Here is an 11,790-nt window from a genome sequence, read left to right on the forward strand (position 1 = left end):
TACAACCTTCCAAGACTGAACCAGGAAAAAATAGAAAATATGAACAGACCAATCACTGAAATTGAAACTGTGATTTTAAGACTTTTAACAAACAAAAGTCCAGGACCAGATGGCTTCACAGACGAATTCTATCAAACATTTAGAGAAGAGCTAACAACTATCCTCTGAAACTATTCCAAAAAAATTGCAGAGGAAGGACAACTCCCAAACTCATTCTGTGAGGTCACCATCACCCTGATACCAAAACCAAAGATACCACAAAAAAAGAAAATTACAGGCCAATATCACTGATGAACATAGATGCAAAAATCCTGAACAAAATACTAGCCAACCGAATCCAAGATCAACTGGGATTTATTCCAGTGATGCAAGGATTCTTCAATATTCGCAAATCAATCAGTGTGATACACCACATCAACAAACTGAAGAATAAAAACCATATGATCATCTCGATACAGAAAAAGCTTTCAACATCCATTTATGATAAAAACTCTCCATAAAGTGGGCATAGAGGGAACCTACCTCAACATAATAAAGGCCATATATGACAAACCCACAGCTAGCATCATTCTCAACAGTGAAAAGCTGAAAGCATGTCCTCTAAGATCAGGAGTGAGATAAGGATATCCACTCTCACCACTTTTGTTCAACATAGTTTTGGAAGTCCTAGCAGGGCCATCAGAGAAGAAAAAGAAATAAAAGGAATCCAAATTGGAAAAGAAGTAAAACTGTCACAGTTTGCAGACGACATGATACTATACATAGAAAATCCTAAAGATGCTGCCAAAAAACTACTAGAGCTCATCAATGAATTTGGTAAAGTTGCAGAATACAAAATTAATACACAGAAATCTCTTGCATTCCTATACACTAACAACAAAAGATCTGAAAGAGAAATTAAGGAAACAATTCCATTTACCATCACATCAAAAAAGAATAAAATACCTAGAAATAAACCTACCTAAGGAGGCAAAAGACCTGTACTCTGAAAACTATTAGGATGTTGATGAAAGAAATTGAAGATGACACAAACAGATGGAAAGATATACTGATACCATGTTCTTGGATTGGAAGAATCAATATTGTCAAAATGACTATACTACCCAAAGCAATCTACAGATTCAACACAATCCCTATGAAATTACCAACGGGATTTTTCACAAAATTAGAATGAAAAATTTTACAATTTGTATGGAAACACAAAAGACCCCAAATAGCCAAAGCAATCCTGAGGAAGAAAAACAGAGCTGGAGGAATCAGGCTCCCTGATTTCAGACTATACTACAAAGCTACAGTCATCAAAACAGTATGGTACTGGCACAAAAACAAACATATAGATCAATGGAACAGGATAGAAAGTCCACAGATAAACCCACACACCTATGGTCACCCAGTCTATGACAAAGGTGGCAAGAATATACAATGGAGGAAAGACAGTCTCTTCAGTAAGTGGTGCTGGAAAACTGGACAGCTACATGTAAAAGAATGAGATTAGAATACTCTCTAACACCATACACAAAAATAAACTCAAAATGGATTAAAGATCTAAATGTAAGGCCAGATACTATAAAACTCTTAGAGGAAAACATAAAGATAACACTCTTTGACACAGATCGCACCAAGATCTTTTTAATCCACCTCCTAGAGTAATGACAATAAAAACAAAGTAAACAAATGGGACCTAATTAAACTTAAAAGCTTTGCACAGCAAATGAAATCATTAAAAAAAAATGAAAAAACAGCCCACAGAATGGGAGAAAATATTTGCAAACGAATCAACAAAGGACTAATCTCCAAAATATATAAACAGCTCATGCAGCTCAATATTAAAAAATACAAACAACCCAATCAAAAAACGGGCAGAAAACCTAAACAGACGTTTCTCCAAAGAAGACATACAGATGACCAAGAGGCACATGAAAAGCTGCTGAACATCACTAATTATTAGAGAAATGCAAATCAAAATACCATGAGGTATCACCTCACACCAGTTAGAATGGCCATCATTAAAAAGTGTACAAACAACAAATGCTGGAGAGGGTGTGGAGAAAAGGGAGCCCTCTTGCACTGTTAGTGGGAATGTAAATTGATACAGCCACTATGCAATACAGTATGGAGGATCTTTAAAAAACTAAAAATAGAACTACCATATGATCCAGCAATCCCACTCCTGGGCACATATCTAGAGAAAACCATAATTCAAAGAGATACATGCACCCAAATGTTCATTGCAGCACTATTTACAATAGCCAAGACATGGAAGCAACCTAAATGTCCTTTGACAGAGGAATGGATAAAGAAGATGTGGTATACACACACACACACACACACACACACACACACACACACACACACACACAATGGAATGTTACTCAGCCATAAGAAGAATGAAATAATGCCATTTGCAGCAACATGGATGGACCTAGAGATTATCGTACTAAGTGAACTAAGAGAGAAGACAAATATCATATGATATCACTTATATGTGGAATCTAAAAAAAAATTGTGTAAGTGAACTTATTTACAAAACAAACAGACCCACAGACTTTGAAAACAAAAGTATGGTTACCAAAGGGGAAATGGGGGGGAGGAGGGATAAATCAGGAGTTTGCGATTAACATATACACATTACTATATATAAAATAGATAACAAGGACCTATTGTGTATAGTACAGGGAACTCTACTCAATATTCTGTAATAACCTATATAGGAAAAGTATCTGAAAAAGAATGAATATATGTATATGTATAACTGAATCATTTAGCTGTACACATGAAACTAACACAGCATTGTAAATCAGCTACACTCCAATATAAAATAAAAGTTAAATTAAAAAAAAAGTGAGCTTTACCTGAGCATAACGGAAAAAGCCCACATTCCTTTGCCTAGCTATCACTTACTGAGCGGTGACTGTGTCAGGGCACATTCCTTGCTGTTGGGAACATGTATAAAATTCAGTTCATAGTCCCTAATATCCTCACCGTGAAGGGGTTCAAGGCACCCCCTATGGGGAGACACTTACCTACCCCTTATCTCTGCCACTGCCCTCATTCTACTGCATTGACATGTAGAGTGTTACAGGAACCCAAAAGAAGGAACCTCACGTTTGTCAGTGGCAGAGAGGATAGGATATTTTCTATGCAAAGGAAACAGTACATCTAAAGATGGAGGGGCATGAACCAGTAAGGTGTGGCCGGGAATTGCAAATAATTCAGTCTAATCCAAGCATGGGGTAGGATTATGCCTGGTTACGTATGTCCAGCCTAGGAAGCGTAGACGTCATCTTGAAGGCAGTAGGGCTACTGAAAGACTATTAGCAAGGCTGTCATATAATCAGAGATTTTAGAGAGCTTTCTTCTAGTGGTTCTGTGAAAAATAGACTGGGGTGCAGCATTTGTTACAGTGGTTTAGGAGAGGAAGTGTGAGGGCCATGGGGTCAGTAGGGTTAAAGAAGAAAGGATGGAGGGCTTCAAGGTACATGTAGGAGGGGCCCTGGATAGGGTAGGGACCAGGGGAAGTTTACAATAACTTTCAGGTTTCCGATCAGTGTAGCTAGAATTGATGGGGATGGTGCTGCCGTTAATTGAATACAGGAAGGACAGAGATGGAGAAGGAAGACTTGGAGTTCACTTTAGGTTGGGTTGGTTCAAAGTGCCTCCAGTATAAACACTTTGAGATGCCTGCTGGGCTGTTGGACATGTTTGCAGGCCTGAGCACAGGTGGAGGTCTGAACTGGGGCAAGAGATGTGAGCATCTTTGCGGTTGATGTTGAAATTGAAGTTGTGAGTGTGGGCAGGCAGGCCCGGGGAGCATATGTGGCAAGGAAAAGGCCACACGCAAAGCCTCAGGGGCATCAGAGTTGAGCAAATAGTTAAGAAAGGGGAGCCGCTGAGACATCCATGGTGAGCAGCCAGAGGAGGAGGAGGAGAGGCAGGAGGAGGGCTTACAAAATGACAGCTTCATGCAAGAGTTAGGTGACAGAGTAGTCACATAAATTTAGGGTAGAGAAGTGTCCTAGGAACTAGGACTCGAGCAAGGACAGTTTCAGGGAAGTGGTGGGGACAGAGGCCCAGAGGTAAATAGGAATAGGGGTGAATTAGAGATGACTGTGGACAAATTTGTCATATACCTGGTTGGGCAGGAGCCAGAGGGGGCATGAAGGGTGAGGGAGATTTAAATGAGAAGACTTTAGTCCTGCTCATGTTGGGGAAAGTCCCTGGGGGTTGGAGATCCTGAAGAAAACTGAGCTAAATGGAAGCAGGTGGGGAGGCTCCAAGGCCCCTGCGTGGGGCCTTCTCCCTGGGCCTCAGCACCCTCCCCACTGCTGACTGAGTCCAATCTTTGTCCGTTCTTATGCTGTCAAGTGCCTGCCCTTCTGCAGTGTAACACTGGCTGTTCTTAGTCCACAGCCTCTGATATGCGATTTGAAGACACATTTTATGGAACAGACATAATCCAAGGGGAGAAAAAGAGACAGAGAGTGCTGAGCTCCAGGTTTAAGAACGAATATGTGGATGACCCCGTCTACCGCACGTTTTTGAAGAGCTCTTTCCAGAAGAAGTGTCAGAAGAGGCAATAGTCTACCTACACTGCTGCAGGCAACAGAATGACTTGGGCTAGAAGAGGAATGATGAAGGGACAGCCTGGGGCTGTGCCATGTGTTTCGCTGGGGTAGGTGACGGGCTGTGTCTCTGACAGTGGAAAATTAGGCTTCCCAGAGTTTGGTCACCAAAACCACAAAATACGCATTATTAATTGGATACCACAATCTGAAGTTGTCTCCTAGTCTTGCATTTACTTCTGAGCAGTTGTCTCCTATGATCCCAAAGAATTTTTCTAAGTAGAAGGGAATAATAGTGAATCACCCATCAAAAAAAGCCACTGCCAGAGGAGGTGGATCCCCACGTGTGGCTTACTTAGTCCCTATTCGGGAGCCACATGGAGACTTCTCTCCTCAACCCTAGCAGGTGGGAGCCTCGATTCCCAGGTGGGAGGGTGATAATTTATATATTTTCCACAGTCAGGGAAGGACTCTCACTTATTGTTTTAAATGGCAGTTTTTATAAAACATTTTTAAAACACAAATGGCATGTATGGTAATAAGATTTACCCATATGCTATCTGCATTTCCCTTGTACAGAAATTTTACATTTTTTAATATCCGTTTTACTTTTGATTGTGTCTGATGAGAACTGAGTTGTTGGCCTTTGTGAAGTTTTTGGCTCTTGAGAAAGAATTCTTATGAATTGTATGGGAATTTTATATATTTAAAGAGGGAGATCTGGGGCTGTTATTTTTAAATACTTTTTTTCCATAATACATATTCTGAGTAGATATTTATAAAATATATGTTTCTTTCATTATGTGTTTGTAAGATTAGAGTTTAAAATAAATATGCTTTGATGCATAGTTTTGAAGTAATATGATTTTTCCTTTTTGAAACAGCTTGGAAATGTACTAGTGTTTAAAAATAAAGATTTCCATTTTCTCCAATCCTGTCTTCTAACTTGCTTATTTGTCTAGGTTTAAACCTATAGAAAACAAGTTTTTTTGGGGAGCTGGCTTTGTGGACATTCTGGAGCCCAGGTTTGTCAGAACTTCTTCTCTCACTGTTTACATAACTGTGGACACACTGTGAGACATTTATGGCTATACCACTGGGGACAAGGCTCCTCTACCTGCCCACAGTGCCTGATGAAGTGTTTTCCTCAGCTCCATCTTCAGGCCTGGAAGAAATCTGAGCATCTGGAGTCTGGAGCTCTTTTCATCCCAGGTTTCTTGGTCCTCAGCTTCATTAGAAGGGGCTGTACAGATCCTCCAATCCCTCCCATCACTTTACAGATGAGCAGTGGAGGAGAGGAAGGAAGAGGGCTTGCCCAAGGTCACACAGTAATGCTTCAGTTAACTATGGCCACAGTTATGCTGCGTAACAAACAACTGCAAAATCTGTGTCCTGTGATGAGAAGCACTTCTTTTGCTCATGAGTCTGCAGGTTGGCTGATCTAGGCTGGGCTTGGCTAGGCAGCTGTGCTGACCTCGGCTTGGGCCAGCTCACACATCTGCTCCATGTGTCCCCATCAGCCCACTGGACTCAGTGGGCTAGCCCAGGTATGTTCTCAGGTCGCTGGCAGAGGCAGAGAGGCCAGCCAAGTAAGCAAATTTTAGATCTGTCTGTGATGTTGGTTAACATCCTGTGGACCAAAGCCCAGAGCTAGGCATTAGAGGGCATTTCAGAGTTTTATGGCAAAACGTGTGGATGTATCATGTTACTGGGTAGAGAGTGAAGATGAAACAGTAGTGACAGAGCCACAGTTAAAACTCGGTTTTGCAGACTGCTAGCTGGCTGACTGCTCATTTTCCAGAGTGCCTCATGGCTGAACTCTGAGCTGGGGAAGAGCCCATCAGCCATATTTTTACAAGGACTGAGCACTCCATGTCTTCTGCCAGTATAGTCATATGTTTTATCAAGTAATCAAGCTTGCCTTTTCTATCTCCACGTTTTGAATGGAACTGACCTGCTGTCTCCACAATATGCCAGGAAAGTAGGCCTGTGTAAGGCATTAAGAGGAATTAATCTAAATAGGATCATTTGTTTTGTACAAGTTCGCCTGTCAGCAAGATTTCTGATTGGCTGCCACAGGGAGAAAATGTGCAGAGTCCTATGTGATTTCAAATACAGCTGTTTTTTATGGTCTCACTTAACTAATGTTCCTATAATCAAGTACAGCTGAATATAGCCTAAGCAAAATAGTGCTGGCCACAAGTGCACTCTGGCTCTTGAGAAAGATACCTTTGTTTCACTGCATTCTGCATAAAGTCATTATTAGCTCTATGACCAGACAGACCAGTAAAGCTGTTTTACTTTACCGTGTGACACCTCAATTGTAATTTTAATTTCTTTGCATTAAACTAACTACATTTTTAGTGTGTATGTGTAGCGTGAAATCAGCTGAAGTCCTTCTAGTATTAAAAAAAGAATTTCTGGCTGGATAATTATTATGTAATTCTAATTACAAGCCCGTTTTCTGGAGGTTAGAGGATTAGTGAAACTGCCTGACATATTTCACAACATTTTAGTTCCTTTATATGTGTTTGAAATGAGAACAATGTGATTCTTGTCAGTTTACTTTTATTAAGGTACTTCTGTTTAGTTCATCTAAAGAGAAATTGAGAAGAAGCATCCACTAAAATATCACATGGCTTCACAGAATATATTATAAATTGCTACTGGGTAATGGTATATGAAAACGTGAAGACTCAGAATACAAAAACAAGTAGGAGTGAATGGGTCTGCCACTTCTCCTTGTACCCATCCAATGTGAAGCAAGGCTGAAACGTGATTGTTACTGTAAATGACCTGGAGGTCTTAGGAGTAATCATATTAGAGGAGTATATGCTGCAAGATAACACTATTTTATTTTTGCCTTTAAATAAAAAGGATCTGAAATGAAACAATCCTCATTTTAGATATTAATCAGCCCCATAAACTTGAAGCTAAGTAGAGATCCTGAGACATTCTCATTACATGAAGTAACTGGTTGGTTGCAATACTTGACTGTACCACAAACTGCTTCTGAGAATTCAGATGTGCAGTCATCGGAACTCTCGCACAACGTGTTGTTGAGACATACAACACTGATGGGCCTCTGAGGAGCCTGTCCTCTCCAGCAAGTGTGCTAGAGACTCAGAAGCCCCATGGTCTATCCTCAGAAGGTGCAGGTCCCCTTGAAGAAATGGAACTTCATCAATGATATTAATGATGTACTGAGAATCTATTGTGTACACAGAGCCTGGTAGACTCCTTAGTGGCATTTGTCTTATTTAATCTCCCCCAAGAAATCAGCAAAGGAAATATTCTTCTCTTTCATGGAGAGTAACAAAGGTTCAGAGAGGTTAAGTAACTTTTGAATCACTCAACCTTCTTGATGCATGAAGAAAAGTAAGGATTCTAAACTTCTTTTTTGAATCAAAAGACCCAATCAAGACATTGAGTAGATGACTCTGAAGCTCAAAAGACAGGTCAGCACTGTCAGGTCAGCACAGGTTAGAGGTATAAATATGGAAAGTATCATCTTTATTTTGTTTAAAAATACATGAAATTCACCTTCTGGCAAAGGCAAAACTATGGGGACAGAAAAGAGATCAGTAGTTGCCAAGGACTGGAGGTGAAGGAGGAAATTGACAACAGAGGGTCAGCATGAAGGAACTTTTTTGGGGCAATGGAAATATTCTTTATCTTGACTGTGGTGGTGCTAACAGGACTCTATGTCAAAATTCATAGAACTGAACACAAAACAGGTGGATTTTACTATGTGTAAGTATCATCTCAATAAACCTGCCTTAAATAAATAAATAAAATCAAGTGGAATGATGGTCAGGTAACTCAGGGAGAGAATATGTTGCATGAGAGGAGGACAAGAAGTGAGAAGAAATCAGAACCCTGGGAAATAGCTACACACAGTTGAGTAGAAAAAGAGGGGCCTGTGAATGAGCACTGAAAAGGGCCCAAGAAATGGGAAACCAGGATGCTGTGATGTCATGGACTTCAAGGGAAGAGAGTATTCCAAAAAGGAGGAGAGGTCAACACAGAGAAAATGCTGCAGAGTCCCAGATCATGTAATTCTTCATTAGAAGGCCACTGGTGTCCTTCATGAGTGCATTTCACATGGCTTCAGATGAGAAACCTATTAATATTCAAATTGGTGAGGAGAGATCAAGATGGCGGAATAGAAGGACATGGAGCTCACCTCTTCCCACAGATACATCAAAAATACATCTACATGGGGGACAATTCTCACAGAATACCCACTGAACTCTGGCAGAAGATTTCATACAACCAAAGCTGCAAGAAAGATCACCACGTAACTGGGTAGGATAAAAGGAAAAAAAAAAAAAAGGAATCCTGGGAGGGAGCTGTGAAAGAGGAATGGTTCCCTCACCCTGGGAGCCCCCTTCACCAGTGGGGAGATCAGCTGGGACAGAAAGTGAGCTTCAGAGGTTCAGAGGAGAGTGCAGCAACTAGCTTGCAGGAGGCAGAATGGAGAGAGACAAGCACAGATAGTCCTGGCCACCTTGCTGCACTCCCCAGCCTGAGAGGTGCATCTGTTGGTATGCGTGGGGGCTTGGTGCTGAAACTCGGGCTTCAGAAGACAGATGTGGGGAGACGACTGGGGTTGGCTGCACAGAGAAGCCCGAAGGGGCTAGAGTGTGGCCCTGGCCACAACTGGGGGTGTGTGCAAGATGGAACCCGGTACACCATAGAAGCCCCATTGTTAACACACACACGTGAAGAGAAGGGCAGGGCCCCACCATAGCAGCCTCATTCTCAGCAAGCTCACAGTGGCCAGGGCTCCACCTCTGCAAGCTCTGGGAGCACACAAGCAGTTGCCCACATGCAGAGGCAGGACTAAAATCTGAGCCCTGTCTGGCAGCTTTGTGACTTTGGTGGATTTATGCCATTGGTGCCTTTGTAAACTCAGTGCCTGTGGGACATCCAAGAAGATTAATGGTGCTCCCATGGCTGGGGTGGGTCTGGAGTTAGCAGCTGAGGGCTTTGGGGGCATGAGTGCATGGAGGCGGGGCTGGGGTCTGTGCTGAATCTGTAGCTCCCATGATGGGTCCAGGTGACTGACTATGCACGACTACTGTGAACCTGGTACCTTACTTCAGTGGATCTGTGCCTATGGATCTGCACTGGTGGCTTTCTGAGCACAGTGCCTGAGGGACATCTGGGCCAATTGCTTGCACTCCCATGGCTGAGGTGGGGCTGATGGCAGTGCCAACAACGTTGTATGCTGTGAGCCCACACAAAAGGTGACAAACAACACCACAGAGTACTCTTGCTGTTGGACAGCCTCTGCAGAGGAATACTCAGTGGCTCCTCTCCCAGTGGAAGTGCTCCAGTCCTGCCTATCCCACACTGCAGCTCAGAAACAGATGTGGTGGCTTCTACTCCAACAACTGGGGAGCAGACCCTGCCCCTGACAGGACTGTGATGGCCAAAGAGCAAAGAAGAGGCCCTGCTCAACATCTGGTGCAGGCTCTGGTCACCACAACACCAATCACACCACCTATCAAGGGGATAATGGCCAGCACACACTGAGGAAAGACACAGCAGGCACCCATATTAAAAAAAGCCCTTGCACCAAAAATACCAGACTCATGCAGGCTACTCAGGGACACTACCATAAAAACAGCCCTTCAAGACCACAGTAGATAACTGTTTCTCCTACATTCATAGAGTCAGAGAAATAAAAGTAAAATGAAAAAGCAGATAAACTACTCCCAATTAAAGGAACAAGAGAAAACCCGTGAAAGAACAATGAAACAGACTTCTCCAGTCTACCAAATCCCAAGTTCAAAACAGAGATATGAAAATACTGAAGGAATTAAGAAAGGCTATTGATAGAAATGCAGATCACTGTAACAAGGAGCTAGAAACTAAAAGAGGAGCCAGTTAAAGTTTGAAAACTCATTTGCTGAGACAAAAGCTGAGCTAAAGGCAATGAATAGCAAACTGAATAATGCAGAACAACAAATAAGTGATCTGGAAGATAGAATAATGGAATTCACCCAATCAGAACAGCAGACAGAAAGACAAATCTAAAAAAATGAAAGCAATATACGAGACCTATGGGATAATATAAAGCAAGCCAATCTATGCATAATAGGGATCGCAGAGGGAGAAGAAAGAGAAAAGTGATTGAAAATGTATTTGGAGAAATTATGGCTGAAAACTTCCCAAACCTAAAGAAAGAAACAGATACCCAGGTACAGAAAGCACAGAGGGTCCCAAACAAGATGAACCCAAATAGACCTACACCAAGGCATATTATAATCAAAATGGCAAATGTTAGAGATAAAGAGAAGATTCAAAAAGCAGCAAGACAAAAACAAAGAATTAGTTACAGGGGAACCCCCATAAGGCTCTCAGCTGATTTCTCTATAGAAACGTTGCAGGCCAGAAGGGAGTAGCAAGATATACTCAAAGTCCTGAGAGAGAAAACCCTGCAACCTAGAATACTCTATCCAGCAAGATTATAATTTAGAATAGAAGGAGAGAGAAGGAATTTCTTAGTCAAGCAAAAACTAAAAAAGGGGCTTCCCTGGTGGCGCAGTGGTTGAGAATCTGCCTGCCAATGCAGGGGACATGGGTTCGATCCCTGGTCCGGGAAGATCCCACATGCCATGGAGCAACTAAGCCCGTGTGCCACAACTACTGAGCCTGTGCTCTAGAGTACACGAGCCACAACTACTGAGCCTGCGTGCTGCAACTACTGAAGCCCGTGTGCCTAGAGCCCATGCTCCGCAACTAGAGAAGCCACCATAGTAAGAAGCTGCTCACTGGAACTAAGAGTAGCCCCCGTTCACTGCAACTAGAGAAAGCCCGTGTGCAGCAATGAAGACCCAACACAGCCAAAAATAAAGTTAAAAAAAAAAAACAACTGAAAGAATACAGCAATACTAAACTTATCCTAAAATATTGAAATTTTGATCTTTTCTAAATAAAAAAGCAAGAATCTATAGGAAAGAGAAAATCACAATTGGAAAATAAATCACTTAAATAAGCCAGTACATAGATTTAAAAATTTTTTGTGAAGCAATTGTAACTACAGTGAACAGCAGAAGGATAATTATGAAGATGTAAAAGAGGACATCAAAATCATAAAATGTGGGGGAGGGGAGTAAGAAAATGTAGATTTTTTTTTTTAGAATATGTTTGAGCTTATATGACTGCCAGTCTAAAGCAAGTAGATATAGTAATGGGTTAACATACTTGAAAAACAAGG

At 41.7% G+C, this 11,790-nt stretch overlaps 1 protein-coding gene across 8 annotated transcripts in view; it reads left to right on the plus strand.

Annotated features, from left to right (window-relative positions):
• Positions 1-11,445, plus strand: part of KDM4C (lysine demethylase 4C) — a 431,040-nt gene extending 419,595 nt beyond the window's left edge. For all 8 annotated transcript variants that reach the window (XM_082470884.1, XM_082470885.1, XM_082470880.1 and 5 more), the window contains one exon: positions 4,404-11,445. In XM_082470884.1, the coding sequence (XP_082327010.1) occupies positions 4,404-4,580 (177 nt within the window). In that variant the 3' untranslated portion in view covers positions 4,581-11,445. The remainder of the gene's footprint in view (positions 1-4,403) is intronic.
• Positions 11,446-11,790: the final 345 nt, after the last annotated feature.

The sequence above is a fragment of the Balaenoptera physalus genome (genome assembly GCF_965194825.1).
Source record: "Balaenoptera physalus genome assembly, chromosome: 7".
NCBI lineage: Eukaryota > Metazoa > Chordata > Mammalia > Artiodactyla > Balaenopteridae > Balaenoptera > Balaenoptera physalus.